The sequence below is a fragment of the Pseudopipra pipra genome, chromosome 20 (genome assembly GCF_036250125.1).
Source record: "Pseudopipra pipra isolate bDixPip1 chromosome 20, bDixPip1.hap1, whole genome shotgun sequence".
NCBI lineage: Eukaryota > Metazoa > Chordata > Aves > Passeriformes > Pipridae > Pseudopipra > Pseudopipra pipra.
The window spans coordinates 4,153,115-4,180,799 of record NC_087568.1 but is presented as its reverse complement, the minus strand read 5'-3'; the positions used below and the strand labels follow the sequence as shown (position 1 = coordinate 4,180,799).

At 42.7% G+C, this 27,685-nt stretch overlaps 1 protein-coding gene across 5 annotated transcripts; it reads right to left on the bottom strand.

Annotated features, from left to right (window-relative positions):
• Positions 1-27,685, bottom strand: TSC1 (TSC complex subunit 1). Of its 5 annotated transcripts, none has more exons than XM_064676820.1 (23): positions 27,394-27,685; positions 20,242-20,304; positions 19,008-19,183; positions 18,047-18,150; positions 17,256-17,408; positions 15,398-15,542; positions 14,248-14,402; positions 13,881-13,954; positions 12,231-12,409; positions 11,670-11,779; positions 11,320-11,443; positions 10,825-10,940; positions 10,433-10,505; positions 9,001-9,099; positions 8,340-8,907; positions 8,051-8,094; positions 7,274-7,440; positions 6,235-6,417; positions 5,783-5,893; positions 5,178-5,300; positions 4,024-4,211; positions 3,756-3,917; positions 1-3,033 (listed from the first exon to the last, which is right to left on the bottom strand). In XM_064676820.1, the coding sequence occupies exons 3-23, from the start codon at positions 19,111-19,113 to the stop codon at positions 2,547-2,549; spliced, it is 3,471 nt and encodes a 1,156-aa protein (XP_064532890.1). In that variant the 5' UTR covers positions 19,114-19,183; positions 20,242-20,304; positions 27,394-27,685; the 3' UTR covers positions 1-2,546. The 5 variants fall into 5 exon arrangements, with proteins under 5 accessions (XP_064532890.1, XP_064532893.1, XP_064532892.1 ...); XM_064676823.1 differs by having other exon boundaries at positions 4,024-4,208; XM_064676822.1 differs by having other exon boundaries at positions 10,825-10,937.

Below are 27,685 nucleotides of genomic sequence, written 5' to 3'. Positions count from 1 at the left end.
TAGTGCAAAACAATACATTTTATTTGTTCACAGTTAAACACAAGCAACTGCCTTGACATTTTAGAACATTCTAATAAGGACAGCAAAACCTCCTTTTGGTTTAAGTTCTCTTTAGCTTACGATTGTACCATTTCCTCGTTTTTCATATTTATGGCATTTAATGTGGATTGTTTAACATGCTTACAAAGAGCGAGGCAGGGAACAGATTAACTTGACAAAGACAGCAATTTTAGATTTAACTAAAAGCAGTCAGTTAAAAAAATCTGTTTCCACTTCACTGATGGGACCCCTTCAAACAAACTGCAAGTTAACTACATACAGCAGATCCACGATTTTTAGACTTACAAAAAAAAAAAAAAAAAAAAAGAAATAATTGCAAAATTTTGTTCCTCCATAATCTTTGTGGTCCATAAACAAACCGAAAGTGGTTTCCATTACTATCCTGATGCTAAAATCCTGTTTAAAAGAAGAATAAAGTCACCTTATCAACGAGCTTGAGTCACTGCCAGGGCGTTTTTGTAACCGACACAAAACCCACCTCTCCTCAGAACGCCGGATACACCCCCGGGCTGGGCAGGGCAGGATGGGGAATGAGCTTGTCCAGCATCCCAGCCCATCAGGGCAATGTGCAAACCGTTCCCTCCTGGGGCTGGGATCCGGTGGGGAAAGGGGCAGGAAACCTCCAAATCTTCCCGAAACACACGCTACCACGTTTGCTACCACTAAGTCTGAGAAAGGCTAAAGACATGTCGACAAAACCAGTCTGTCACTTACAACCAACTCTCTACTCTCTATTCCATGCAGAGTCAAGCTTGGACACAACCACTGAAGTTCAACCTCTACTCTCAGGGCTCCGACTGACCAACCCAAAGGACACGGAAAAATAATTTAAGACAGGCAGAAATGTATTTAGACCCTGGGTGTTACGGAAGAAGCGGAAAACGGGGGGGAAAGTCCTGTCAGGAGCAAGCCAGCACAGTGCCAGCTGCTTTGACAGCCTCGTTCCTATCAGGGTTAAGAAGGGATTTGAACTACAAATGCAAGTGTTCTTGGACTTGATTTCTATGTGAGGCAATTCCTGAACAGCAGCTGCCACCCACAGACTGTTTCAGAGGAGAGGCCACGTGTGAGGGTGACGGTGAAGCCTGATGTGTCCGAGCACACACGGCCCCAGACACATCCAACATTTAGAACAAGCACTCTGCCTTCCTAACAGCAGACTCTGCTCTGTCACGAAGGAGATTGAGTCTGACCACTGACAAGCCCTGATCCCAAAATCCTCCTTCACAGAAGGCTCATCATTGACTTGATTAACATCGAAAGGCTTCACACCAGGATTCTGATTCCCAGTTTGAACAGGATTCCTCCTCAGCCTTGCCTTCTGAGGAAGCAGGATGAGGGTGAAGGGCAGAGACCTAGAGCCAAACTGACATTGCTGAGCTGAAAAATGTGCTGCAGCCTGAGCAGAAGAGCACTCGAAGGAAACCATATTCTGAACGCATTCCCAGGAAGAACGAAGCCAATTGCTTGGACTCAACACATGGTGGTCTTGCTCAGACCAGGAACAAAGAGCAGAACTGTGAAGGAGGATCAGGCAGCACATTTCCCTGATTAGAGAAACAAATCCTCCTCTGCAGATCTTCATAAGCTTGCAATTCTACATCCAGGTTCTGCATGCTCTCCCTACTTCAGTAAAGCTTCCTTTTCCCTCTTCTCCCACCCCAATTGCTTTCCCATACAAACCAGTCTGAGGTCAGTAACAGTCTGTCAGGCAAACACTTAAAATACCAAGAAGATCAGAAGCTAGTGTTTTAACAAGTCTTCAGCATTTACGGTCTCTTCTGCATTACAAGCTCCAGTTCCTTTTTGTCTGTTCAAATGTAACTTTCCAGGAAATGTTAAGGACAATATAAACAGTGATCATGAATTAGGGTGAATGAATCATTTTGCAGAGGTACAGTATCTTTAAACATTTGGGTATTCAATCAGACTCCAACTTAATGAAGACTGAGGGATGTGGGACAATGGACAGGCAAAATAGAGACCCTTGGATGAATGCACTGGAAATTCTAGTGCTGCTTCTTTCCAGGATGAAAGGAACCGAAGTCACCTGGACAGGCAGCACAACCAACTGCTCTAAATTGGAAGCTTGCAAGGAAATACAAAGCATTCAGAGTAGACTCACAAATGTTAATTTGGCCTCATATTGCACTCAAGTTCATAAACGCAGCCACTCAACTGGGGACAGGGAGAAAGGGCAAAAATACTTGCAAATGCTACCAGTTGTCCCTTCAAATTAGTACACGCTGCTAAGGACTGAATTGGAGAAAGAAGCAAGAGTTAGGCTGGGCATTTCAATTCCAGACCCAAAAATCCACTTTGCATTCGTTCAGCAGCCTCCTTCCGTTCCTGGCCATCAATCCTGCTCCGCTGCATGAGCCACTGCTCAGACCAAAGAAACATAAAAGCTTTTAGTTAAACTTGCACTCACGCCTCCTGTTCTATGCCAAGAATATGAAAATAACACTGATTGACTATCTTCCTCTTTAACTGTGGTCATGATGAGTTTCATTGTAGTCCATGATATGAAGCTGTCCAACACTGCTTTCCTGGAGCTTGGGCGAGAGGCTGAGGTTATCGGGGCTCGGAGGGGCCTTCGACTCCATGCTTGGATCTTTACATAGTTCAGTCTTTAGAGCATCAGACAGCCTGTTGATGGTCACACCCTCCTCATCACACTGGCTCTCGCTCTTGTTGCGAAATAATTCTCGTGCCTTCATTCCAAGGAAGCTCTTGGAGCTGGGGAGTGAACCTACAGTCAGAGGGACAGTGGACGAGGGCTCCAGCAACACGGATGTCTCCCAGCGACTGCTCAGCCTCTGGTTCTGGGGTTTCTCTGGGGTGGAGAGCTCGCTGCTGCTGCCACCCTTACTGCTACTGCTGCCTCGAGTGCTGGGAGGTTTGGTCTCTCCATTTCTACCAATGGTTTCTTCACTGTTTCCTGCCACTGTATCTTCATTACCACAGTCCACCCTGTTTGGGAAAGAGAGAGGATACAGTGTCAAGGAAATCATAACAAATAAACAATGGAGAGGGAAACGTTGGCCAAGGCAGCTTACTTTGATTACCTTCCATTTCTGCTACTGAGTATGTACTTCAACAGGTTTCTTTTCATAGTTGTGTGGCAAAGCAGGAGTGACACAGGGTAACCAGAAGTGTCACACACTCAGCTTTGCAACACCCAATGCTTTGAGTCCAAAACAATAATCCCACAGCAGAATGCAACTGGATCCTGATCTGTTACAGCAAAGGAAGAGATCTGTACACCTTTCTTGGACTGGAGGTCTTTCCTTTACCTAACCCAAGCACAGTGATCACCACAAGCTGGCAGTGCAAGGGATGACCCTGATGCTGTGGCAGAATTTGGTGTAGGAAAAAAGGCACAATCTGAAGGGAAGTACAGCACTACCCAGATGCTTTAGGCAGACAGATGTAAAACAAACACTGAACAACAGCCTAACAATTTGTAGATTAAAGTGAGGTTTCTCTCAAATTTGAGTAACAGTTCAGCTATCTGAGAAGTACTTCATCAGCACTTCCAGTGTTGTCAACCTGGGCAGAGTCCTGAAAAAACATATTCAATCTCGAAAAGGTGGAGCAACACAAATATTTTGGGGTGATGCATCCAAGTGCTAGGAATCCCACAAGGATACCAACATTCATGAGTCCTGCCTATTTTACATAACCACACTTACCTTTCTTCTGCTGCTTCAGCTGCTTCTGTTTTATCATCTTCAAGTTTTTTCAGTAGGCTGCTCTTCTCCAGACGGCCAAACAGATCCAAGATCTCCAGCTCAAATGCCTGTGTGATTCTTTTCTGGGCCTTGTACCTACTTTCTACTGCTTGCAGCTGACCTCTGAACAGAAAAAGAAACCAAAATGTCCAGTGTCTCCAGATTCTGCCTCAACTATGATAACACATATGAGAAAGCACAGCTAAAATGTTACATAGGAAGCCCCTACCTTGCTTGGATTTTGACATCTTCCAGGTATTTTTTTTGCTCCAGGAAGAGGTGGTCCTTTTTTGCAAGCTGAGATTCCAGTTCAGCTATCCTTTTCTGGGAAGCATCGAGCCTTTGGCTTTGCTGTTGAACACAGGACTTTGCTTTCTCCAGTTCTTTCCGAAAGGCAGCGTGCAACATTTCAACCTCCTCGAAGCAAACAACACCATGTTAAAGCATAATTTGATAGTGTGTTATTTTTACTGATGTTCAGACATGTTTCTGATGTTACAAATAGGCACATTTTAAAGGAGGATAGAATAAAAGCAGCACTTCTAAAAACAGATATAGAAAACTGGCTGTGCTGAGGATGTACACTATTAAAATAACTACACATCACTGGAATTTATTAGCACATTAATGTTCCTTATGAAAAGCTCTTTTCATCAAAGCAAACTTGCCAGTTCTGCACCGGATTAGAATAGACAAACTCCATTTTAAATCCATTTTTTGCAACATGACGTTCATTAAACAGCAGTAAAAGCCTTTTTTTGGCTTATTATTCACCTTCTTTAATTACTTTCTCTCACGCAGAAACAGTTATATTGTTGTGTAATTTACTTGCTTCTAATTAAAAAAGGTTTCTTTGAAGTCAGGAAGTAAAACCATATGAACCACAGAAGTTTTAGTGAAGCTACTACTAACTTTTAATAGGAAAATGACTAAGTGAGAAGACTAAGATGTTTGTTTTAAAGCAGCACCTCATGAAAACCAGTAAAATCCTAGTTAAGATCTTTCTCCAAATTCTGGTACTATTGCACTACATTACTTTACCAACCATCTGCTGTCAATTACGTTACAAGCACAGTAAAGTCTTGGCCTTTGGAAAAAAAAATTGCTAAGAATTTATATCAAGTAGCTAAAACTGATTTCAGGTGTACCCCAACCACCCCTTTTTAGCTTTCAGAAGGGGCACTGAAAATACTCCTTAAACCTACACTGCACACAGATATCTGAACAGACCAAACACAAAATCAAATCCCTGAAAATCAATTTCAGAACAAAGTTATCTGTTAAGTTATGAGGCATTTCCTTCTGAACCCAAGGCTGGGAGATGCTGGGTGATGCCCTCAAGTGAAGCCTCCCCAAAAGCCCTCCCCTGCAGCTCTGCAATACCTTTGTAGTGTCTGTGTGCTTGTGCTGCAGCTGCTCCAGGTACAGCTCGTTGACCTCCCCAAGAACCAGCAGCTGCCTGTTCAAGAACTCCATCTGCTGTTGCACTGACTCACTGTTGGAAAGCTGGAAGGAGAAAGGGAACAGGATCCAACACTGGGATGGATGGGTCAGCAGGAGAGCCACAGCTGACAGGCACTGTGTTCACAGGGGATTTTTACAAAGGAGGGACACAAAGACCAGAATCAAATGCATCCTAAATAGTGTTAAATTAGTTTTCATAGAGAACTTCTAATTTCCATTCAACTTCTGACATAAGATCTCCAAGTTGTCAAGATTTAATACAAGCTCATAATGCTCAATCTGCAAATTCCTGCTGTGGAAAAAGCAGCCAAGATGAGAAGACTCAGAAGCCCTTGAACTGAGTTTAGGGTTTCTTCACCAAAATACATTTTTCTGTGTTGTTTTTGTGTAATTAATATCAGACCCTAAAGAACTAAGCACGGGCTTCTTTCAGAACAAGAAAGAAAAAGCATCTGATGAAAATTATCAGGCAAAAAATAAACAGAAAGACACAAAGGGACCCTGGGAACACTGACTCTTCTTACCTTTTGAGAAACTTGGCTAAGCAGCAATTCAGTGTGACACACCTTGTTGTTGGCCTTCTTCAGTTCTAACCTCAGATCTGCTATCATATTCCTGCAGTCTTCCAGCTTGGTCTGTTCAAGTGACAAAAAAATTACTCAGGGTTCTGAAACTTCACCAAGGACAGCAAGGGCACAGGGCTGGAAAGCTGTAACCCCCAGCACTGGAAATCAAGTTATACTGAGCCCTTGTGAAAGCCCCCAAACCAGCAAGACACTGCCTTTTCCTATTTCCAAACTAAAGACAGGACAAAACAACTATAAAAGCACTTCCAGTTGTGCACTGCCTTACTGTGAATTAAGACAATTTCTCTAACAGAAACGTACAGCATTCTCTCAGATATTTCATGCCTTGTTATTAAGAAGGTTATTTTTAAAACCAGTAAGTAGACAACAATTTTGTTCATGCTTCATACCTGCAATTCCTGGCTCTGGTTGTAGAATTCCTCCCGGTCGTGCTGCAGCTGTCTGATCTGGCTGTGAAGCTGAGCCACTATATTATCATGTTCCTCCTGAAACTGGTGGTACCTTGCCTGTTCTTTCTGCAGACTCAGTTTCAAAGCCTGGATTTCCTTTTCCTGTAGTTTCAGCTGATCTTTCTGTTAAGAATCCCACATGAAGCATCAGACAAGGCACCTGCTTATGAGTTAGAACACCTGTTCTAAAGCACCAGCCAAGCAAAGCTGTCCATTACCAGCAGGGCAGGCAAACACTTTTCCACACATAGAACACTTTATATAGAGCATGTTCTTAAGGCTTTTGGGGTTTGGTTTGGTTTTGGTTGAAAAGGAGATGAAATGGTGATAAGAGTGGACAGGCTGAAAACTCACAGCCACATCCAAAGGCACAAGGAGCAGTAACATATTTTTCCACTGCCTCTCATGCTTTCAGCAGGGACTTGGGCTTCACAGCTGAAAGAACAGTTCATCTTCCAAAATCTATTCCGAAGTCTACTTTTGGCTCTTGTAGTGAATCACCAGAAGGTGAAACTGTTGATGGAATTAGCTATAGTATGAAAATACAGAATGAAACACACCTAAATCTGTAATGAGACATCCTTCAATGCACTTAAAACTTCAGATTCTATCATAGTGAACAGGAAAAGAACACTGCAGTTTTCAGGTTTTGCTATTATTCCTCAACCAGGGACAATACTTCTTTAAATACGCAATAAGGTGTCTAGCCAGGCATTGAACAACTGCTCCACTAACAGGGAAGCCTTTAACATTATCCATAGGCAAATGCTGGCAGGGGTCAAGTATGAAGGCAGCCACTGATTCAGCTGCCTGAAGTCAATTAGAAACTACTGCCTTTAATGACAGCGCACGAGTCATTCCACAAACACTGACTTCAAAAAGGTGAGAAAAGAGCCTTCTTTTTTAATTGGCCAGACCAATTAACACTGGTGAAGCACCAGTGTGTTTCCATCAGTGCTAGAGCTGGGTCCCTGCTCACCATGGCAGCGTTGTGCTCCTCCAGAGCTGTAGCTTTGATGACTTTCCTCAGGAGCCGGCGGTTCCGCAGGGCGTGCTGCTGCCTCTTGAAGCGCTCGTACAGCAGCTGGTTGTGCAGCAAAAGCAGCTGGTTCCGCAGGGTGTGGATCTCATCTGAAGGGGGAGAACCTGGATTGGGACACAGAAGAGCTTATTGGACTGCACTGGGCCTGTTCCACGCACGGGAAGTGTTTTCTGAAGTAAAAAATTAGATTTAAAAATCCATCTGCTCTATCTGACCTCTGACTTCAAATTGTAAACATTTTTCCCAAAGTGACACGTCTGTGCGTTTCAAATGGATTCCTCCTCTTATTAAGGAAAAAAGGCCAAGCTCACCATCACCACAGAAGCCTAAGAGCACAAAACTATGACAGCCACACAAGTGAAGCAGCAAGAAAAACAATCATCAGTTTTAGATTCAACTAGTAGTGAGGAGGTGGAAGGATGTGTTGGATGATCAGCACCACTCTGAAGCCCAGCAGGTCTGAAATGGTCAAAAGCAGAAGTGTCTAGAATTGTGGGGAGGGCAGTTTACACTTTTGCAAGATGAAAAATAGCAGCTCATCTCACTGGAACACAGCTGTCTATCTGCTAAGCAGATAAACCATGACTTAATGGAGGGCACCAGCTTTTGCAGCATTAGTTATAAAAAACACAAACAAAAGGTATGCAGGTCATTGTTTAAGCAAGTCTAATAATAGAGAAACAGATTGCCAAAACACATGAGAAATTTCCTCACCTCCAAAGTGAGTCCAGTCAGCAGATTTGCTTGGCAGAGACAGTCTGAAAAATGAAAATGCAGCATTAAGTTTAAATATAAAAAACACTCTGCAAGTCACTTTAAAATACAATGTGCACCTCAAAAGAGCTTACAGCCCAGTAAAAGTACAATTAAGGTCAGTTGGTATAAAAAGAATATGGGGGAATTGTGCAGCTCCTTTTCAGGCACAGCTATTAAAATTAAGCCACTACAAAAAGGAGTAACGAGAAAGTTTGTGAAGTAATATTTTCTATTTTCAGTCACCTACTTGTTCAGCTCCTTAGTGTGTGCATCTGCTCCTTGCTGAATCAGTCTGTCCAGCACTTCCACGGGAGAAGTCGAGGACATACAGTCATCCTCCTGGGTTCCCTTGGCTTTCTTTAGCAGCTCCTCAGTCTTCTTGCCAACAAAGAGGTAGGCAGTCTTTGGTAATGCAACCTCGAAGAGGTGCTCATAGAGGGGAGGCTGCCCACTCCCAAACACCACCCTTCTTTGTGCTGGTACTTTGCACGGGCTGGGAGTGAGGATACTCGTCTCCCCAGAGGTTCCTTCCCTGTTCCCAGCAGGGCTTTCCCCAGAGCCTCCACAGGGCTTGTCTATGGGAGTAAACGTTTGTTTGGGTGTTTCCCGTGCATTCTCAGGCCCAGGCTTGTCCAGGGATGTTAAAGGCTCAGAGGTCTGGCTGTGTCCCTGCACACTGGAGACGGCTGAGTGGGTTTTCTTCTGAGAGCCTGACAGACTTTCATTTGTGCGGTAAAACGGGGAGTCAAACCCTCCTCTAGGCACCATGTGTTCAGCATCGGTCGTGATCTCTGAGATCTCTTTAGATATTGCATCTGAGGAGAGAGGGGAGCACCATTATGCACCTTGTATTTCAGCATTACAGACATTTCCTTAGCCCAGATGTAGGTAAGGGTGACAGGCATTACCTTCCTCTCTGTCCTTTTCAGCGCTGTCTTCAAACGACAAACCACCCAAAAACTCTGCGAGATCACTTAAGGTTACTGAACTTTTACTACTGGGTATGTCTGAAAAAAAGGAAACCAAAAAGTTAGTTGTTCAGGTGCTGTTTCCTCCAGCCTTAGCACAGCACAAAACACAAGTCTTTTACTGCTGCAACATCCTTGGAATAAGCTTGTCCCTCCTTCAGATGCTTCCTCAAAGGAGGAAGTTACTTGACTGCTGTTCCATTCTATGTGGAAACCAGGTTGATCAGTCACAGGTCAGCCCTGATCCCAAAATGTAATCTTGTAAACTTAACATTTGCTATTGCACAACCTCTGTAAGGATGCGCTGTTTGCAATTTAACCCATTAAATAACTAGAATAAAAAAGGTGGCTCATGTGCAGCGTGGCTGTACTTCCACCTTCCCATTAACCTCCCTCCAGCTTCTGCTCTGGCTCCACAAGGACACAGCACTTGCCTGAATAAAGGAAGTTTAGCCATCTGATGTAATAAAAACTCACCAACATGTGGCTACTCATCAAAACTCAGAGAGAGCTGCCAGGGGGATACACCCCAGAGCACCCAGGACAGAAACCTCACACTCAGCTCAAGTCACAGAACAGGAGCCCAGGGAAAAACTTTGCCTGTTCTTAACTTGGGATTCAGAAAGTTCAGATTCCAGCATTCCTACACAACTACACCAAGGAAAACCAGCTTTAAATTTCATTGTCATCTCCACTTTGAAGGCAGTAAAGATTCACAGCACAGAAGTCTCAAAGACAGTGCTAAAATCCCTTCCTACAGCTGTCACAGATGTAGATGACAGAGAATGGAAAATGGAATCTAGATTTACCTATTAAAAGTTGAGTTCCTCAACCATCCACTGCTGATTTCAATATTCCACAGGACTTTAACAAAAGGTTCAAGTACAGCAATACAATTGTAGATAGGAAACAAAGTTTTTCCAAAAGCCTTTAAAAGGGAACATCATATCTATCCTTACAGTTTGATCCAGACATAAAACTGACTTCACTAAGTAACACTTCATATACAACTTGCTGCTTCTAATTAAAAAAATTCATCCTCAAAGAATCAGCTTTTATAAAAAATAAATATTCTTTTCCAGCCTTCAGTGTAGATCTGTATATTTAAACATGCATAAGAATGCATGAGAGCCAGGCAAAAAAAAAAATCTGCAAGCTACTTTTCTGAAGGTGAATGGTTAAAATGAAATCAAAAGCATCACAAGGTTTTAAGTTGAACCACAGTTAAGGCAGGATCCTGGAACTACAAAGAACTTGGGAGGAAAAAAAAAAAGATAAAAACCTGTGGAAAAGTGTTTGGGAATTGGAACATGTGTCAATAAAACCCAGATTTGTTTACAACAAGTAATGGGGAGAGGAAAATGGAGTTTACCCAATGATTTATCGCTGTTTATGACATTTTGCTGTCGGTACAGTAAAGGCCTCCCAGGATCTGGTTTGTCCTCCTGAAAAACAAAACAAACCCGAAATACATTACTTGCATTAGGTATTGTTGGAAATAAACCTCTTGGACAGTTTCACAGAAAGAACTTTACTGCAAACAGATGGCTTAAACAGCAAACCCATGTAAGAAGTCTGAAAACTGTGCAACTGGAAGTGGCAATAGTTGTCTAAACTTAGAAGAAAATGAGTTTTTGCAACGAAATGCAGCATTTTTTATGAACCAGTCACTCTGATTTTTTTCTTTCTCAGTTATGGTCACTGCATATAAGGCAAGTCAATGAAAAAAAACCAGATTAGTTTGGCAGAAGAATTTTGTAATACCTTTTTAGGAGGCGTGGCAGCAGCTGAAGGGAGTGAAACATGCACAAAGTCATCTGAAGTGCAGGGTGGAGGAGGAGATGTGGCTGGTGTTCCCAAAGGTGTTCCTTTCCCCCCTGCTGAAAAGGAGCACAAGTTTTCTCAGCAGGCTCCCCCTTCCTCCTTTCAGCTGATTTATTTCATGTGAAGAATTGTATGTTTAAACACTATCTCAACCATTTACTTAAATCTCTTTCAACTGTTTATCAATATGAAAGTGCACAGTTTCCAAGAGGCTGCTTCAGACTTTGGCACTGAATTCTTGCATTTCCCCTCTCCGTGTTTGCACCAGCACTGCTCTAAATGAGGAGGTACTGAGTTCCCAGAAGGCACAACTCAAGCCTATCAAATGGCATGGTGTGGCATCATTCCCATTTAAGAAGCTGACAGTAAAATTTAAAGCCAGAATTTCCATTATGATAAACCTTGAAAGCCTAAATTCCAAAATTTAGCACGTACCAGAGGTGCCAAAAGCTTTGCTGTAAGGTTGTGATGCAGACTGGGATGACTCTGATGTGACAACTCCAGGGGAGGTGGGTGGGGTGGTCATACCACACACTGCAGAAGGGCTCCAGATGGTGACCTGTGCCACAGCAACAAAAACACACATCAGAGCTCAGAAAAGGAACATGGGAAGCACCCAAATCCAGGCTCTCACACAGGAAATCAGGTGGGGATTAAATCTGAAACGTACACAAAGCACTGAAGAATTCACAGCACTTGTCAGAAACGTGAATTTTTAAGGCTGTCACGAGAAACTATGGAAGTGCAAAGCATGAAAGGTTGCTGTGCTTCATCTTCTGCTTTACCTGCTGTGGCTCAGTTGACAGCCTCGAGGACTGTGGGCTCAGGATCTGAGGTAGCTGCCCTGGCATTTGTGATAGTGTTAGCCGAGGAGTGGAGTACGGGGTAGAAGTCCCTGAAAGTTTAAAAAAAAATAATGAATTAAAATTTAAAAGTATCCAACCCATCAAATACAACTCCATGGTTTTTCTGGCTAGGACTTAAAGGCTTTTAACCAAAGCATTTCAAATCCTTTCAAAACAGACATTTGTAGGTAGCAAACAAGAGACTTTTCTTCCAGCTTAAAGAAGTATCTATTGAACATATTGCATACAACAGCTTTATTTTTTAGGGTGGTTTGGTTTTTTTGGGATGGAGAAGGCAGGGGAGGAAGAGGTAGTGGAAAAGCAACTTTGTGAATATGTACAACACATGTATCTATATATGTCTTTTTTTAAATGATGGGGTTTTTTCTGGTGCCTAAGAATCAGACTGTGTGGGATAAATCAGTAAGATTTTTTTTTTTTGCTCTAGGGCCAGTTTTCCTCCAGCAATTGAGTATTGATTAGCCATCAGACAGGTCTTACCATAGCTGCTCTGTATGTCAATGTAAGAGCTGGCACTGGGGTCAGTTTGATGATGTTTTAAGCTTGTGCAGAGTTTCCGAGACACAGAGTAATAACCATCTTCATACGAGGCTTCTGCAGGGTCCAGGGAGATTTTGGCACATTCTATCACAACATCATGAGTTTCTAGTCTTTTCCACCTGCAGACAGTTTTTGGATCCAAAAGAGTAAGTTAGTCAATGATTATTAAAAACAAAGAGTTCCTGGCCATAGGAGGAATTGGCTTGTAGGATGGCTCATTTGTTCCAGACAGCTTTGCATGCTCCCAGCCAAACTGGAACAAGGCACCACACAGAAATTGCAACCAGATGACTTGTAAGAGGGGGTCTCAAAGAGGAGACAAACAGCCTGGACACAGAGATCCACAAAGGTCTGCCATGGAGCACTCTGGAAAGGAGGAACAGCATACGAAGACTTGGTTGATCCTGAGCTTCAGCAGCTGTAGAAATCAGCTCAACTAGACTCAGATGTTGGTAGTCAAAATTTAGACATGCCAGCAGTGAGGGAATCTTATATTATTTAAGCAAACACCGTCTGCAATGCCAGTTTCAGATCTGTGATTTTCCTCCCAAGTTTGGGGAATGTTTTTTAGGGTTTTATATCATATTACTACCTCCTTCATCCTGAAAACTATTTCTCACTAAATCAAGCAGCCAGATTAGATCCACCCAATATTTTCAGGGGATGGAAGTTCACTGTAAAGAACAAAAAGCCCAGAAGGCTGTCTATTAAAGGCTGAGTTGGTTTTGAAAGTAAGATATTCTATGTCCAAGATACCAAATCAGAAGGCTTCCACTGGTAGTTTTGTGCCAATTTTGTGCTCCTTAGTGGTGCCACCCTCCCCCCTGCCAAACTGAGCATTGTGACATTCAATGGGTTCCCAGTTAGGAGTGATTTCCTAGTGGCTCTGAAAAGCAGGGCAAGAGCACTACAGTGCAGCAACAAGAGTCAAATTCTCCTCTTCAGTGGCTGGGCCTGTGGAGACAAGAGAAAAGCAGCAAGTGGTGCTGCTGCAGGCAAATGAGCCTATTGCTAAAGAAATCTAATACAGCTGATAATGTTAAGACATACCTGTTAAAAGAACTGATCTGTTAAATGAACCAATATCTAGGTACCAAAACAAGACACACTGAAGCCATTTTAAACACTTAAATCCCAAATACTTCAACAAACCAAAAGGAGTATGACCCAAACCTTAAGCCAATGAAGCGTGTCCTGGTAGATTCACTTTATTCATTATAAGCAAACTCTTAGAACTTTATGAGGATGTTTGATCATTAAGTCACAAAAACAAGACAAAGTCAATTGTTTAGTAGAAGACAGATTCCATCCCAGACACAAAATGAATTTAGAACCCCAACACTGCTGTTAATGGCCTTTCACAACAGCTTTTGCTTGTTCATCCAGCTGTAAGCTGGGATGAAGAAAGTCTACGTGTTTACCTGGTGTGCCTCTGAATCTGGGTGGCAAAACACCCTGGGCACACACTGCTGCTGACACAGAAAAGGTTTTGCTGCACACCTGCAATAACCTCACTGAAAGCTGCTCATTTAGAGCCCTTCCTATGAGCAGAGTGAACATATATATATATATATATATATATATATATACCTTCGTGGGTCCAGTTCATGGTCCTTGGATCCAGTCACCAGCTCTGGATGAATTCGCACATGTTCCATCATTGGCTGGGGGAGAAGAGCAAGAAGAGGGATGTGTTATCAGCACAGCACTGACCTGCACAAAACTGGTGAGAAAACCACTGATCCCAATAATTCGGAATGTTGCATTTAACAGATAAAGCTAATTCACATCATGGCTTCAAGAGTTCATCTTGCTCCCAACTGAGCTTTCAGTCCAATTTTTAATCTGTTTTGTTTAGCAGCCCTCAGCTAAACTGGCAAATTTCTGGTATTCAATTGGCAAATACCTGCCTTTATATACTTATGTGTCAGATATGTACACATGAGCAGCATTTTACCTTGACTACTTCTTCAAAGGTCTCCAAGTTTTCCTTCATACTGTAGTGAGAACGCAGAAAGGAGACAAAATTGCAAGGATACATTCCATAGAGACGATGGAAGAGAGCATAAACACTGGCATGAAGATGGACAAGATAAATCTCTGCCACGTGACCTGGAAAAAGTAGTTAAATCTTTTTCATTACATTGGAGGAAAGAACAAAACCCCTAAGAATGCAAACAAAAGAACTTTTAAATTTGAAACGTTAGCTGGGACAAGTCTTCTGAGGTACAAACAGTCCCTAGTGAAACTGTGAAGTCTTCTCAGAAAACAGGCAACACTTATTCATCAGCTCACAGCAAACACAAAAATGGACCATTAATTACTAGTGTCCTGTCATTCTCAAAGCACACATTTTTATTCAAGTTAAAACCCAAAACCCCTCTAGACAGAGAGCCAGAATTGGTAAGAACGATTTAAAAAGGAAAACTAAGGTTTGTTTTACCTCAAAGGTAAAAACCAAAAGCTTGTATCCACAAAAAGCAATCAGTACAGACTTGAATCTTACTATCCATCTTAAAGTTCCAATCCTACTTGCAATGCAGAATTGCTCTCTAAATAGCATCTCTATGTGCTTAACACAGCATTTGTTCATTCAGCCATGAGACACACACACAGATACTGCCAGTGTTAGATATCAGACCCCTCTCAACAAATTCAGCAGAGCCAAGGCTGTAAATGAGAAGACCAGTTTTACCAACACTTTCATATTTAGCTGCACGTTAAAATAAACTCTTACATATGCTGATTCTTTCCCCTCCCCATTTAATCTGGGAATCTCAAATTCCCAAATATCTGCCTCAAATGGTAGCATTTTCCCTTCTCTATCCAGTAAGATCAATCTCTGCTTTTCACTGTCATCAGGGTAGCATTTTGGTTCAATGAAACTTCATGTAGTAACAGCACCACATGGAAGAATCTAAGAGACCTCTGAATTTTGAGCAAAGAACTCCCAGATGCTACTGAAGAACAGAACAGCTTGTGGGCTTAACACATCATTTTCTGTGTTTAAATAACCTCAGACCATTAAGAGCCTCACAAAAGAACTGCATACAAGTCACAGGGACTCTGCTAAACCACAACTGCATGCAACAAAGTTGAAATCTCACCTGGATTCTGCAAGCACCAGGCTGAGAGACGCCCAAAGATACCAAAGAAATCATGAAGGTACTGTTTGCCAGACTGAGGAATCATTGGCAACATGGTTATTAGCACTAGGACACCTGTGGTGAGTACTACTACATCTGTGTCAGTCTGCAAGAAGGGAAAAAACCTGCATTAGTTAAAAGTGTTGAACTTCATTTTTTCCAAGGATGAAGTGAACGCTGAGTCATCATCATGGAAAAAGTTCTCTGTTGAAACAGTCCCTCTGAACCCTACCACAACTTAATGATCCAAGATTACTGCGGGTTTTTTTTCATCTGGAACAACTCCAAGATTTTGGATTGCTGCTCCTACTCTGCTGCTTTCCTGCATAAAGACTTGCCTTAGTTCAAAAGGGAACATCACCACAGTTCCACAACTGAGTAGAGAAAAAAAAATTACTGGTATGTGAAGCATCTTATGTGTCGCCTTCCTTCCTTTCCAGAGCTGAGAACACACAGCACTCAGAGCCTCAGGAACTGCACATCTGATCAGGGTGTTCAAGGGTGTTGGCCAGTTACCAACACAGGGGTCAAAAGCTTTCCTCTTAACCTGGCTGATGGCTCTGCCTGCTGGATATTTCACCCAGCAATAATCCAACAGTGCTACAACGCCTTGGCTTGGACTGTGAGAAAGGGATGTGTCAGTGAAAGCCTTTGGCTACATGGAACAGTATCAGGGAATCAGATTTTAGGATAGGACACAGAAAATGTTAAAACTATTTCCCACTGGAGTCCCCACTTGCTTCCCCAGTTTAAAGCATATTTTCCTTGGTAGTTCCTGTGCTTTGGCAGCACAGGGGGTACAGAACAGAGGTAAGGTGCCACTGAGCTGCTCTTGGATCTGGTATCTCCCAGGAGATATCACCAGCTGCTCTGGTATCTCCCAGGAGCCACCAGGGCTGATGGGACATATTCAGTGTCAGGGATTTTTCTTCCTCTGTATGTCTACCTCAGTCACACATAAACTATTACAGCACATTTCCTGCCCGTCCCAAGCCCTCTGTACACATCCCAAGCACTTCCACATCTCTGTTCTACTCCTACCAGCTCTCTGACTCACTTCACTCCTCTCTCAATCCCACTGCAAAGGGTAGCAGAACTCATCAGGAGTTCCAGTCACAGCACTTGTAGCTGCTCCTTTGGCAGTTACAAATCAGTGGTTTTGTTTTGAAGAGCACTGGCACTTGGCTACATCATGCACTTAAATGTGATTTTAATGTGAATTCTTCACTACCACATTAAATTCCATTACTGACTATGCATTCTAGGTCTCAAAGCATTTTCCATTCTTTATTCACTGTTCCAGTACTGTAAAATGTTATAACTGATAAATTTGCAGATGGGGAAAAAAAAAAACCACAAAGCATGGGGAAACAGCTATGTCCTTGTAATCCAGCATGTCTGTAGCTAAGAAGGAAAAGTCTGCTAATTCCAAGGTAATTTCACTATGGAATGAGCTATTGCATGGCTCACCTAAGCTGCAAGTAGAGTACACTACCTTACATGCACAAATTCAGAATGCACCAATGGGAAATTACTGTATTTCTCATTAAGTTCACGTTCAAGACACCCATCAACTTCACCAGGGGCCCTCTTTAACTTACTTTTAAAAAGTTTTAATAAAATTCCCTAACTCACAGATACACAGTGACAGTGGGTTTTAGAAACACGACTGTCAGCAATAAAAGGATCAGCACAAGGTATTTAGCTCACATTAATTCCACTGTGGCTTAACTGACACCAAAACACAAATCAAATGCCTTGCATTGCAAGTATGTATGTTTACATCAGGTGCTTTATGGACAACACTGAGAGTTCTTACCTTGAGACATTTAAGTAATGAAAGTAGGAGAGGTGCTTGAGAAAGTTTATGTTTCCAAGATGGTTGTCGTCTTATCACGTGTCCCAGCAGAGAGAGAGTGGGTAAACGAGTAGCAGCTTTGCCCATATAATCATTAATTTTGTCCAGTAGATGCTGATAAAGGGTTTTGCAGGGAGTGGTTGAAAAAGGAAAGGTATTTATATTTAATTGCTCTATGTTCTTTTTCACCAATCTATATTCAGCAGTTTGCCGTTGTCAGTGATGGAAACTATGGGCATTTTACAAAGACACAGGATCCAAGAGGAAATAAAACCCAGCAATAACTGTAAGAGTGCTGGTAGACAAATGCAAACTAGTCAGTCCAGAAGTCACTGCACTTGGAAATGTTTATAAGTAAATAATGAAAAACTAATCTGGTCAGCAGCCAATCTGTTGTGTCATTCCCAACCTACTTAAAAATCCTTACTTGCTCTCAAAATATCCATATTTGTTTTAGGCCAACACATCCAGGACTGACCAAGCAGCAGGAGCATTGCAAAGAGACAACATCAGTCCTCAGAAAACTTTCCTTTATAGAGGTTCTTTGCTTAATTGGGTCAGTTTAAGCAACTCAAGAAACGGAGACCTTTGAACTTTTTTTAAAGCTTAACTACTCTTACTACAGAGATACTACATCTCTACAGCAAGGTAATTCTACACCAGCCCAGAACCCCAGAGTTCTAAGAGGTGCTATTTAAAGGCTGCTCAGTGCCAGGCTAAAATCTGCCATAACATTATAGATTTGTTTTTACCTTGTCATGAGGCTCTTGCAGCGTGGACAGGATATGCAGTGCCTGCTGAGAATTGGTTTCCAAGTAATAGTCCACCAGGTTGTTGACAAGCATAGGCCCACGGTCTGTCAGTTTGGGGGGAAAAAAGGGAGGGAAAAACCTCTCAATACACCAAAAACTAAGCATTTGCTACAGGGACATTGCAGAACTCTTAAACAACTATTACACAACTTATAACGTGAAGCAGGACTTGGTGTTTACCAGACCTTTGGGAAAATGAGACCTCTCGACTACATTTCCTGGTTCCAAACCACTCGAGCAATTGCATTTGGCTCAGGGAAAGCAACCATTTATTTTAATAACTAACAATTACTGTCTAACCTGAAAAACCTACAGGCAGCTGAACTGCAAGGGTATCTTACCCAGTACAGGTAAAGAGTTCAGGAGTAACTTTATGTTCTCTCCCTTCAGCAGATAAAGGAGAGCAAGTTCAGGGACAAGGACACTGGCAGAGCTCTCAAGCTCTAAAAAGGCTCTGTCAGCACAAGTGATGCCTTAACAGCAGCAATCACTTTTCAGAAAGTCTGGGTCTGTTTTGTTTTGCTTTGTTTTGTTTATTTTTTTTTTGAATTAACAAAATCCCACTGGTTCTCATAATGTGGATGCCACCTAATTCTTTCTAGATACACTCGACAAAGAAAGTTTCATCAGCTCCCACTTGAGGCTGTGCCCCAGGAAAAGCCAGTCATCCTCTAATAGTATTTTAACAATTACATAACAGACCTTCCAGAAGCCATGCCATTAAGCAAAATGAACTGAAGAGAAGCTTAAATCCTTAAAGCAATTTCAAACCCAAGTATCAAGGAGTTTCTTTCAAGCTGCATTTGCAAAGGCAGGGTTTGATAGAAAAAACCCCACATTATTCTACCTTTACTGGTGTAAAAGCAAAGCCCTTCCTGGAATTACATAAAAGCATACATACCACAAACGAGATTATCTTTGAATGCAGTTGTTATATCTTCCAGGACACCCAGAATTGGAGAATCCAGCATTGAGAGGAGCTCACCAACATTTCCCTGCTGTGCCATGATGCACGTACTGACATGAATGTGGAGGTCAAAATTTCAGGAAGTTCCTCATTGGTGTCTCTCTACCAGACTAGGAGAGAAGAAAAAAAAACAGATGAATGAACTTTTCCTTTTCCATCTTAGATCTCCCATCTCTCCTATCTCTTTTCTGCAATGTTGCCCATTTCACACTGAAAGGATTGCTTAAGTTTGCACACCTGCAATAGAAGCTGTAAGAGAATAGTATCCAAAAAAACAATGAGTTATTAGCAGGGTTTTCTCCCCCTTTTTCAAAAAGACAGTAATCTGTTTTGCAGAAGACCTTGGCAATCATATCTAGACTGTCAGAGCATTCTCTTACCATATTTTTTAATTTGTTCTCCAGCTTAGTAAACTAAGGCTAAGGTCCATTCCTCCATTCCTGCTCTCTTACAGCAATTCCTCCTCAAACCACCTTTCAAGTCCTTTGCATAGTGAACTAAACTCTGGAGAAAACACACACCTCCAGATCCTTCTCCAGCCCTGTGACCAGATCAGGAATTTGCTGCCCTGGGCTCTGCATTGTTTCACACCAACAGATTTGGGCTTTAAGACTTGAAACATGGCCAAGCTGCAGCTGTTGGGAAACTCAGTCAGGGTCACTGCAGCTGCTGCCCTTGGCCACCCTGGGCACACCAAACCACAGGCTGGGCAGCACAACACACTTTCTTTTCACGTGTGTGACTGGTGAATGACACACTAACAGCTCTGCAGTGCAGAAACTGTGTAGAGTATTAAATGCAACAGTGTGCAGATAACATGACTGGCCAGGTCCTCAATAATAAGTGGGAACAAACCTGAGCCTCTTCAGGCTTTTGAGATGGCTTCTTATGGCTTCTTCCCATGTCCCAGCATCAGAGGGATTCAGGTGTCACATCTACCTACCACAAAATGCTTTTTTTCTTCATCCGTAAAAATCCTGTGCTGAACCTTTTCCAGTGGCAGAAAGAATCTGGTGTCACATCACACCTAATTTTATCAGCAAGGGTTTCTTTTCCCTCCTGCTTCCAGCCAGCCCACATTGTTCACTTCCCCCATGGAAGGCAAGACTGACACGTCCCAAGTTTACACACAAAATCCTTTTTTTTACTGCAATGGTTTATACAGCACCTGTTCTGTGGACGAGCTGAGCTTCTGTCTGCAGTGTTGTCAGCCACACACCTTTCATGATCACTAATAAAGAAAAAGCAGGAAGAGGTCAAGAAAAGGTACAATTTATTTTTTTGTGTATAGTCAGAACAGCATTCAGTTCCTTACACAGATGCACCTCATCCCTCCTGCATGAGAAAAGTCAGCCCTCACTCTGAAAAACACCAAAAGGTGTTGCACAGCTGCCCTTTCCAGAACTGTCCACAGGTTAAGCTGTGCAATTGCCTCCAACTAGATGGCTTTCACAAGACTCTAGTTTTGTACTGTGACCCTTCACAAGCCGCTGAAGAGCTGTATTTATGATAGGTAAAATCTTACACACAAAGAATCCTCCTCTATTCTGAACCTAGAATAGTTAATTTAAGCCTTTAGATTCTAGTCAAAACATTGTTAGGCATTAGCCAAGGACCACATAGCTCAGTGCTCTATTTTAAATAATGTTCTAATTACTTATAGACATATTGCCTTCTTGAAAACTGACACTTAACAATGTTACTGGCCAGCAGGAGTTAACGTGGCTACCAGTAAACTTTGTCATTTGCAACATATCACTCTGTAGTTGCAGAACTGCCCAAGGTCACTTTTCTCAGTGCTACCAGACATCAGCTTACTTAATCTGGCATGGATTGCAAATTCAAAGGTGATAATATGGCACCACTCTCACTACAGGCATTTCAGTGGGGACTGACTTGCTGTAGTGTTCCAGTACTCACCATTTCAGGACACAAAACACCCCACCCTCAGTTTTCAATGGTCACAGTCCAAATAAAAGCTCATGTCCAAGCAGCCAGCACAGTCTGGTCACTGAAGTGTTCAAATTTAAATGCTATTTTTTTCCAAGCCTGATGCTGGCAAGACCTTAAACCTTCAGACTTAAAACTGGCTGGTGGTGTAAGCAAGACTTACAATAAAAAACCAGCAACCTGAAGTGGGGGGAAAGTTACTTTTTGCTCAAACCAGAATGGATTTATAATCTATAGATTCCATAAAATTAGAGCTGGGATTTGCTGTGGTTTGGGGTTCTGCTTTGTTTTTTTATTTCTCTACATTGTGCAGTCTCCCAACTTCTTCCTCAAAGCACTTGCTGTTTAGAAGACAAACAATGCTCAAAGAGTGACACCATCCTTTCAAAAAGTTTGAAGCCACTCATCCGTGCAACCTGAGGAGCCAGCCTTCCCTCTGTTACTCCTTTTCAGGAGTCAGATGCTTTTTGAGTTTCTAGTAACTGTTATGACATTGAATTGACTCAATGACAGTTCTACTGAGACACTCAGACTGCACTCAGAGGGATGTATGGAAAAGCAGCTCCCTACAGAGAATCTACTCCTTTATTTCTGACAACACCACCTTTGAGACCAAAAAGGCCTTACTGACACAGATCCCTCCATTTCTATCAGGACACAGTCTCAGCTATGGTGAAGCAATAGATTCACCAGCTCCCTAAGCAGCCTGAATTAGTTGTTTAAAGTCTTGTTAACAAAAGAGAGGCCTGACCACACCCCCAGGCCAGCTGCAAGCAAAACCTGTTTTGAGAATTAAAGCAGCGTGAACACCGGTCTCTGTGTTTTTACCCCATAAAAACCCTGTCAACACTTTTTCTCTTTGACCCCCCACCCCCTACCAGTGAAAAGAATACTTTTATTTCCTATTTTCCTTGAGTAATACTGTTATTATATTATATCTTCGTCACACCAGTAAAAACCTGGACAGCAGGTTTCGCTCATTCTGACACAGCCGGAGGAAAAGCTACAGCACGAAATCAAGAAACAGACCTTTGCAGACCCTCTGGATGGGGTCTGGAAGTCAGGTTCAACAACACACTTGCAGACAGATGGGGAAAAACACCAGTTGAAATGTTGAGCAGGTAAGAGGATTTGTGCCATTGTGCTGGCACGAAACAAAGGCTGCCATCAGATAAGAGCAGGGCTGATAACCCAGCTCGGTCCGGATAACACACACGGAGGTAACGGATCATTTCCCAAGCTCCCTCAACTAAAACAGATGGCTGGAGTGACCTTGTGCCAATAAATCCAGCATCGTTTATTTAAACTTGTCAATCAAGCCCTGGAGTACCTTAAAGTGGAGCAGTCTCCAGTGCAAAAGCCCATATTTGAAATATTAATAAAAGTATTTCAAACCACACTCCAAACCATGACAATACTACACACAAATACTTCAATAGGTGCAACTTTATCTGTTGAAGTTACACTAAACTGGTATAAAGTTGTCACCCCACAATATATAAATAATTGCAATTTTAAAAATTAAATCACAGGTTTTTCAATGCAGGATCTCCTCTAAAGTGAAATTCTAAATAAGACTGAGATCCTCTAATCACACTGGCTCTGCTGTGCCCAACAAATGAACAAACCAGGAAATTCCAGCAACAGCCTTAAATCTCATCCCACTTTTTAAAGCAAAGACAGCTGAGTAACTACTTTACAGGCAACAGGCTTTTAACTCCAGTCAGAAAACGCTGTGTTCTGGCAGATGAAGTTCAGCTCCCAGGGGCTGTGGTGTCAGAATGATTTATCACAGTCCTACCAGGAATTTGGGATGTGATTTTCAAATCTTGTAGATAAGGACAGGGCAGGTTAAGGGACTTCCACCACCTTGTGAAACAGTGACATCCTCCACTGGATGCCACAGTAATTTTTATCTGGAATTGCTACATCTGTGGTGAACAGGATATCCCTTAAATCTTTACAGTATCATATCACAACCACCTCTTTCTGCTCAAATACATAGTTACAAGATGCTTCCATCCCTAGATATTGCAATCATTCCCCATTAGAAGAAATTCCACATCCCTGCAGCCATACTTGGAACTAACAGGATTAGAAAGAAGTCTGTAAGTTTTCCATGTGTTTTGATTCACTGACTCTTCACTAACTTTTAAATTAGTTTTATATGAAAAGATCCTTGGCACTTGGTTCATAAAGAGTAAAATAAATCTGTTTAAATACCTTTTGAAATGCAACATTTTCATTTCACTGGAAGACATAGCAGTAGCACTTCTTATATTCAAGAGCTTTCATTCTTATATTCAAGAGCTCTCATAAAGACAAATTGTAGCAAAAAGTATTAATTTAAAGTACCAATACAGCCTTGGAACCAGCTTACAGAAGGAAAAGGAGAAGCCAACAAACCAAGAAACAATTTAAAATTTTTTTTTTCAGTAGCTAATTTAACCACAACACAAAACAGTTTAAGCTACAAACTCGAGACAAAGGCAAGGACTACAAAATTATTAATTGCAGAAGGCTAAACAGAGAAAGAAACAGCAGAGTATTCCCAAAGATTAGGACTTCTGTAAGTATTTCTGTCAAGAGAAGATGTTCTTCTGTTCAGTGTATTTTTATCTCAAGCCAAATGAAAAAGCAGCTGGTAGTGCCAGTTATGCTGCTCAAAGGGTGGGGAGGAGGGGGACACACACCACAAACACACCCTCCTCCCACAACACCCTTTGCTGCAACAACACACAAATCCACACACCAGAAGCACCTCTTCTGGGGGTGGGGGATCAACACCAGCATTTTATCTCTCCTCATTAATCATAAATTAAATTTGGGGCTGGCAGTGAATGGTTATTCCCCCTCCCCTTCCAAGAGAAAAGGGGGATTTCACCACCATGAGAGCAGAACCTCCAGACTTACACTTTTCCACCTGATTTCACTGCAGGTAAGGTCAGCTCAGGTGCTCAGGTGCTGCTTTGGCAAAAGCCACGAATGAGGACAGAAGGATTTTACAGCAATTGTTGTTTCCAAAGAAAAATTCAGGTTGGCAGCACAGCAGCCCTTTTCACTCCAACCTCTGAAATGCTGCTCATAAAGGATCAAGCCTCACTCCCTCCCATCCAACACACAAAATCAAAGCCTGTTTTAGGTTTCCTAACAACACTCAATTTTATATTTTCCCCACAGTTAAAGTAAACACTGCCATCACAGAAGTGACATAAGAAATGAATGAAAAGTGACAGCAGGGAGAAAAACCACTGGTGGCCCAGGAAAGCAAGCAGCTGAGTATTCCCTTTCTCACCACCCAGGAATAACAACTCCAAACCTCTGTTCAAACTGATCACTACAATTGACAGTACAATCAATTTAATTTATTTATTCATTTTTAAAGAATGAAGGTGTCTGGCTTCTAATAGCAAATATTCTTCTGGTTATTTTAAGATCTGATCCAAGACCCCGTTCCTAAACTCAGTAATTATTTAGTTATAACTTGATATTAAATACATTCACTTTGTTACAGGTGCTTAACTGATGTGGGAACAGGAAGATCACAAAAGTCCAATAACCCCAAACAAAGAGAAAAAAATCATACTCAGCAATTTTTAAGATTTTCTTGACTCTCTGCTGTGCTAATACACTATTGCTAATTGCTACTCATCAAATTTCTGTCAGAGGGAATTATTTAAAAGTAACCCATGTCTAAAAAAGCCCAAACACGGCAGGGCTGACACCTCACCCTTTGGCAGGAGCCCTGTTAACCAGCCAGCTACTAAATGGAATTAGGGAATTATTTCATTCCTTCCACCCAACTGCACATATTAATAGCAAATAAATAAATAAGAACAAGCCCTGGTTTTCTGTACCAATGTAATTAACATTACACAAGGAAAGTAAGTCCAACTTACTTAAGGAATCTTTTTTAGCTACAAACAGGTGAACAGAAAGCTCCAGGCTTGGCACCAACACAAGCAGCGAGACTCCTAAATCTCTGCAGCACTTTTCTTTTTGCCCCCAAGAGGAACCTTTTAAAATATTCACAGAGTTAGGCAGCAATTCAGTAAACCTTGAAATCACTGCAAACTATCTGATGTACTCACTGAGGCATTTTAACTACTCCAAGAATTAAAGTCAGCAGTACACAGAACAGCAGCAAATGATGTGTAACTGTTAAAGTGAAAACAAAACGTGTATAATGCCCAGGAAAATGACAGCAATTCTTTACTCTTAATGTGCTACCCAAAGAAATGCTTATGCTAACAAAGGAAACATCATTACTTGTCCTCATTATGTTTATTAAACTACATGAAAATAAAATACAGCAGCTACATACCAGATCAAGATCTAAGCTGTAACATTCTTTCTTAAATATCCACCTGTCTGCAACATGCCACGGAATCTGGTCCCTTCCCTGCTTCCACCACTGATTTATTTTAATTTGCTTGTTATCAGAGAATCCCAGAATGGTTTGGGTTGGAAGGGACAGTAAAGATCATCTTATTCCACCCCCTGCCATGGGCAGGGACACCTTCCACTAGCCCAGGTTGCTCCAAGCCCCGTCCAACCTGGCCTTGGACACTTCCAGGGATGGGGCAGCCACAGCTTCTCTGGGCAACCTGTGCCAGGGCCTCACCACCCTCACAGGGAAGAATTTCCTCCTAATAAAGGAAAAGGTATCTTTTTCAAATGTCAAATAAATACAGGAGTGTGTGCACATATTCAGCTCGTACAGAGACTGACTGGGAATCACATCCCCAGCTCCTGTCAGGACTAACAAGTAGGTGTCTGGCAGTTGGAAGAATTTCAGGAATCAGTACAAGTCAACATCCCAGCAGTCCAGCTCCAAACAAGAGCCAGCATCCATTTAAAACTACAAATAGCTACTAAAACCAAATATTTGTTCCAACACCAAAACATCTGCAATTGGCCAGTGTATCTCACATGGGAATCCTTTAAAAATGCTACTTTTTTAGCCACCATAAAAGTAAATTTTCAAGTAACAAAGAGTTAAGGTGCCAGGATTAAACACAGCCAGAGATAAAATCATTTTAATTAAAGCCTGTCTCATGACACATTAGATATTCTGACTACATTTTCATCTGGGTAAGTCTGTACAATTCCCCATAAAGGAAATGTAGGATTGGGCTGACCGGGCTGCTAAAAAATCCAGAACAAATGAACAAACAAACACAAAGCAAAAAACTGTTTTACTGAGCAAAGGATTTTAAGCCCCTGATTTTATTTAAAACTTAAAACGTGGTGTAGCTGTTTCTGATAAGCAGAGTATCTGATTGCTGCTTACCAAAGTCAACAGAGAGATTCATTCCCAGTGTCTGCAGTGATTATTAAAACTTCCAGAGTTTTCCTAGATTCAGTTTCTAGCTGTTCACACATATAAACTGAAGAGGAATTTTTCCACTTCACAGGATTACTTTCAGTAGTGCTTCAATTCTGACAGATTTCTAACAACTATCCCCAGGAGTTAATGCCAGGAAACTGCAGGATCAGACCACACAAAGAATGAAAACCTGTATTAGCATCCACTGGAAGGTTCTCTGGAAACAGCAGGTCTGGAAACAGTTTTGGAAACCTGATCTCAGTTTCTGGGTCATTTCCATGGGTTTTGAATCATACATTCCTTTAAGGCATGTTCTTTCTTTCACTCATTGCCTTGTAAAAGACTCATTAAAAAGAAAAAACAACCAACACAGAACGGCCAGGAGAGAAGCTCTGACTAAACTGATAAAACAATGACAGAGGCTGCATCCATAGCAAACAAAGGGTGAAAACTTCAGGACTGCAGCCCCGCAAGTTCTTTGTGATAACAGGAAGCAAAATGTTTTACTGTAGAAGTAAACAACATCCTGACTTTCACATTACCTACCCACGAGCAAGGAAATGAGAAAAGCCTTCCTCACCGAGGGGACAGACTTCACCAACTGCTTTATTTAATGCCCAACCCCGGACGGGGGAACCTCCTCAGCGAGTCAGCGACGCAGGGGAAGCATGAAAATCGCTTTTGCAAGCGTTTACTCAGCGTTTGCACGGAGGATGCTGAGCCTTTTCTCGACGAACCGCGCACAATTAAAGGGCTGGTGGGGGGACCCTGAGGGGGGGGGCAGAACCCCCCCAGCCCTCCAGGCAGCGCCCCAGAGCAAGCCTGGCTGGGAGGAAGGAGAGGGGACGGAGTGAGGCAGGAAAGTGGACGGAGGGGGAATATCCCCCCTCTGCCTTCCCCATCCCCCCGGCCCCTTCCCTTTCTCCTCCCCGAGCCCTTTCTCCCTGCTCCCCCGCTCGTCCCTGTGCTCTGCCTCCTCCTCTCCGTCCCCGCGACTGCCCGCGGTGTCGCCCGGGCCGTGGGCTGGCCCGGCGCACTCACCTGTCCCTGTGCTCCCCTCAGCTGTTTACCACTCCGGGCTCCCTCGGCCCACAGGGCGCCGCCATCTTGGCCCTGCCTCCCCCTCCCACCGCGGCGCTTCGCCCCTCGGATCCCTCCGCCGCCAAACCTAGTTCCGCCTCACCGCCTCACTCCCCCGCTGGCCGCCCGCCTTCTCCCCCCGTCCTTCCCCGCCCCACGCGTCCCTCCCGCCTCACGGGGGTCTCCCCGCCGCGGTGCGGGGGTGAACGGGGGTGGGGGGGGCAGCCTGCGGGCGGGTATCCCGCGGCGGAGG

Bases quoted from the DNA above. Each gene is read 5' to 3' on its own strand.
- TSC1 (XM_064676820.1), bottom strand. From the start codon at position 19,113: ATGGCACAGCAGGGAAATGTTGGTGAGCTCCTCTCAATGCTGGATTCT. The intron at 18,151-19,007 runs GTATGTATGCTT...CCAAACTGACAG, and splicing joins CAAAGATAATCTCGTTTGTG to ACCGTGGGCCTATGCTTGTC. The intron at 10,506-10,824 runs GTATTACAAAAT...TTTGTTTTTCAG, and splicing joins CTGCCACGCCTCCTAAAAAG to GAGGACAAACCAGATCCTGG.